Source organism: Galeopterus variegatus, unplaced genomic scaffold, assembly GCF_000696425.1.
Source record: "Galeopterus variegatus unplaced genomic scaffold, G_variegatus-3.0.2 Scaffold203, whole genome shotgun sequence".
Taxonomy (NCBI): Eukaryota; Metazoa; Chordata; class Mammalia; order Dermoptera; family Cynocephalidae; genus Galeopterus; species Galeopterus variegatus.
In genome coordinates this window covers 452,361-456,727 of record NW_007726314.1, presented here as the reverse complement: position 1 = coordinate 456,727, position 4,367 = coordinate 452,361, and the positions used below count along the sequence as shown (strand labels likewise).

The following is a 4,367-nucleotide window of genomic DNA, read 5'->3' as shown; positions in this document are numbered from 1 at the left end:
TATCCACATACCTGACAATTCCTTTTCTAATTTTATTTTTATTTTTATTTATTTATTTATTTTTTGTTCTTTTTGTGACCGGCCGCACCGTGCTCAGCCAGTGAGCACATCGCACCGGCCATCCCTATATAGGATCCGAACCCGCGGAGGGAGCGCTGCTGCACTCCCAGCACCGCACTCTCCCGAGTGCGCCACGGGCTTGGCCCCTTTTCTAATTTTAAGTATCATCATTTTGTATAAACTGACAGTACAGTTAAGGCAAAAGAAACTAGTTGACCAGCAAGGGAGAAAGGTACATGGTGAGAAAGGAAGAGACCTGATGCCTCTTTTCTATAATGGAAATGCCTTCTGGATACAGGGGTCCCAGCAAATTTGCTATAGCCATGGTGCAGAAATCCCAAACCCAGAGGATCTATGGATCCCCATTCTTCAGAGTTTTCTGCTGAGGACAAGAGAGGAAGTCTATAATCACTTGTAGAAATGAACCACAAAAAAGCTTTAGCTATCAGCTTCCAGCCAATTGCTGATAAAGCCTTGAATATCTAACTACAAGGTATTAGTTGGCCTTTGCTGATTATCAGGGAAAAAAAATCCCTTAAACTAGTAGATAAAACTACTTTTCTAGAAATAATACAGGGCATACCTTAGTTATTTCCATTTAAACACCAAGAAAATTTATTTGGTTCAAATCATGCCAATGTGCCCTTTTGATCTTCAATTTGATCAGACAACAAAATCCATGTAACAGTTACCGAAGGAAGATCAGCAAAAACAGTAAAGTAAGTGAAATGTTCCCACTTTCACACAATAGCCAAGTTAAGAGAGGATACACATACTGGGAAACTGTATGACAATAAAAAATGTAAATAGTAAGGACAATAACTGGCCAGAGGTGCAAGACATTCAGAAGTACGGTAGTTTCACTGTTAAGAAAATAAGATTCTTGCTGGAACAACCAACTTTGTTCACTTTTTAGTAAAATTTCCATACTAACACCCAAAAATCAATAAAATACAAGCTATGAGAACTTAGTTTATTCACAGAGTTATTGCTAAAATCTCTTTCAACATTAGACATTAATCATCAGTGTATGAACAAATGAACTCATTAGCCCAAAGCCACTGATTATTCAGGGCAAACTAGGCAGATCTGGATATTCTCAAGACATTTATCAGTCACTCAAACAAGGTTGTGTAGAAGATGGAGATTCTGATGCTCATCATATCTACCACAATAAGTTTCATAAGACTCACCTTCTGAAACAAGTGCAAAGCTGTGCAATTCTGCTACTACGTACTTCTGGTCTTTTTCTTGAATCCATCCCACCCTTCCCCTTTCTAATTCTTAGTAATTTAATAATCTAAGGACCTTAGACATGTATATATTAGAAAAAAAAGTAAATGTAACAAAATGTCCAAATGACACAACATATACTTAAATTTGGTTTCAAGCTACAAGGCCATTCACTCAGTCTGGATGAGATATTAGATAATAATAACAGCTCATCCTTAGATTTAACTGGGGGGATTATACTTGTAATTGACAACACCACTCACCTTTAGGACAGAGGCTAAGCTGGTCATGTGTTCGTTAAGGGCACCTTCAGACTCCTTGTAGGTCAAGCAGGTGAACTGGTATTCCTCAGGATCAAAGGCATCAGCGCCCTGCTGCTCCACATCACTGGCTACTCCCACATAATAGTCCTCTATGTCCCCAGGGTCCTCTTCCTCTTCCTCTTCCTCACAATTTGGGTCATAGTCCTCTTCATTGCTGTCAGACCCCTGGCTATTCATGTCCACGGACATCTTAGCATCCAGCCAAATTGTAGATCGGGAAAGCAGTTGCTTTTTCCCCCTCCCCCCAAACTTTACCGCTTTCTGAAACGCATTAGTGTTTTTGTCTTCTAAGGGAGGAAAAAAAAATAAGTATTACTTTTTCACCATGAGAAGTTTTTTTTGTTTTGTTTTGTTTTTCCCCTGACCGGTAAGGGGATCGGAACCCTTGGCTTGGCCTTGTCCGCACCACACTCAGCCAGTGAGCGCACCGGGCCTACCGGCCATCCTTATATAGGATCCGAACCCGCGGCCTCGGCGCTACCAGCGCCACACTCTCCAGAATGAGCCACAGGGCCGGCCCAGAAGTTTTAACAGATACTATTCAAGAATTAAAATGGCACAGCTCTGACCCTACCCCCAGTATGGCCCTTTCCAATCTGGTTCTCATATGGGGAATCTCACCATCATCCCCCTCGCCCAGGCTTATCAAAGGGAAACACCTCCTGAGAGAGGCAGAAGCAGCTTAATGATGGTAACTTCACATGAAGAGCCTGGCATGAAAGGGCAAAGCCATATGCTGCATGTCAGGGAGTCAAATTGTGATAGACTTGGTCCTTCCTGACAGAGTCCTTTAGGGAAAAGCACATCCCCACAGCTGGCTGCCCATAGGGGAGGCAACTTAAAGGTTTAACTACCAAAGTTTAAAGTTTTGCTAATCATGTCCCAATGAGTGGTGATACAGACAGCACATAAATAGGGACAGTTACTACCCACTATAATACGTAGAAAAAGAAAAACACTGTCTCACACACATCACTCTCGGATGTCTAGAAAACAGGTATATAATTAGTAAAGAAAAATAAAAGCCACATAGCTCTTCAACTTCCACTTCTAGTCTGCAAAATTAATTGATTTTTTAAGTTTTAAAGAGTTCTACTGTACCTTTAAAAGGGGTACTCAGAGGTAAGGAAACTGACCCAACAGTGAAGGAAAACTACAGATATGCTGCCTTAGCAGGATCAAGGCTAAGAAAAACCAGAATCTGGGCCGGCCTGTGACTCACTTGGGAGAGTGTGGTGCTGATAACACCAAGGCCACGGGTTCAGATCCCTATATAGGGATGGCTGGTTATCTCACTTGGGAGAGGGTGGTGCTGACAACACCAAGTCAAGGGTTAAGATCCCCTTACAGGTCATCTTTAAAAAAAAAAAAAGAAAAGAAAAGAAAAACCAGAATCTATTTAGGGTGAAGAAAAAGAGCAACACCAAGTCAAGGGTTAAGATCCCCTTACAGGTCATCTTTAAAAAAAAAAAAAAGAAAAGAAAAGAAAAACCAGAATCTATTTAGGGTGAAGAAAAAGAGTTCAAATTGGTCCAGCTATTGAAAAATCCTCATAGAGCAGAATGTTACTAAATTACATATAAATGAAAAGAGAGCACTAGTTGAGAAAGCTAAACAGTCACAAGTCCTAACCCCACCTCAGAGAAGATTTTGGCAAATACTCATTAACTTTTCTCCATAAGTACTATTTCAAGTGATGATTGGCAGTGAACAATATCAACTAGTAATTTAAATTTAAAAACTAATAGGACCTTAAAATGTAAGAATATTTGGATCCAATAGTATGTAAACAACTTACATATACAAATCTGGATTAAATACAACAAAAGTACAATAAATGGAAAGCCTATTCAAAGTAGATAATCTCTCTTTAAAAAAATAACAACAACAACAAAAAAACGCAATCTAAAACAAAAAGATTAAGAATGAATGTGTACTAAATATGTAACCAGTCTAAAGGATTACAGAGCCACTTTTTTTTTTCCCCCCCTGACCGGTAAGGGGATTGCAACCCTTGGCATGGTGTGGTCCACACCATGCTCAGCCAGTGAGCGCACCGGCCATCCCTATATAGGATCTGAACCCGCGGCCTCAGCGCCGCACTCTCCCCAGTGAGCCACTTTTTAAGGATACTATAAAAATATCAGTGAATCTAAGTTGATAACTATAAATGCTGAAATTCTTAAAAAAATCATATGAATTATAGGGCAGCAAAAGGTTTGCAGTTTGATTTGGGGGAGGGGCGGGGCAGCTGGCCAGTACTGAGGTTTGACTTTTAATAAATTGTTACATATGGTGTGGAACCACCTAATTAAAACTGAACTTAACCATGTATTTTTCTTTAGGAGAAAAAGTTAATCTTTAAATTAAAAATACCTGTAATTCTTGAAGATCTTTCAGGCAGTTGTCACCCAAATACGCTGTCATATGATTTCCATCTAAAATTAAAAGAAAGAATTATATATTTATATTTTTAAAACTGATATCCTGCTTTTGCAAATTTATATTTTTAAAAATATATTTAAAAGGACAAGCAATGAGGGATGAGAACAACTATTAAATTATTTTCTTATAGGTCCCAACAGAAATCCATATGTCATAATTATGCTGACAAGAGTTACACGGTCTTCTAAAAAAAGAACATATTGGGGCCGGCCCGGGGGCGCACTGGATAGTGCGCCGCTTGGGAAGCGCGGCGGCGCTCCCGCCGAGGGTTCAGATCCCACATACAGACCGGTTCCCACTCACTGG

At 39.9% G+C, this 4,367-nt stretch overlaps 1 protein-coding gene across 6 annotated transcripts in view; it reads right to left on the bottom strand.

The window, feature by feature from the left end:
• Positions 1-4,367, bottom strand: part of ARIH2 (ariadne RBR E3 ubiquitin protein ligase 2) — a 57,169-nt gene that overhangs the window by 49,319 nt on the left and 3,483 nt on the right. For 5 of the 6 annotated variants that reach the window (XM_008565752.1, XM_008565754.1, XM_008565756.1 and 2 more), the window contains exons 2-3: positions 3,993-4,054; positions 1,557-1,903 (exon numbers count right to left, since the gene is read on the bottom strand). In XM_008565752.1, coding sequence (XP_008563974.1) covers positions 1,557-1,805 — 249 coding nt within the window. In that variant the 5' untranslated portion in view covers positions 1,806-1,903; positions 3,993-4,054. Of the gene's footprint in view, positions 1-1,556; positions 1,904-3,992; positions 4,055-4,367 lie in introns of those variants that run through there. The other variant, XM_008565757.1, reaches the window with a different exon arrangement.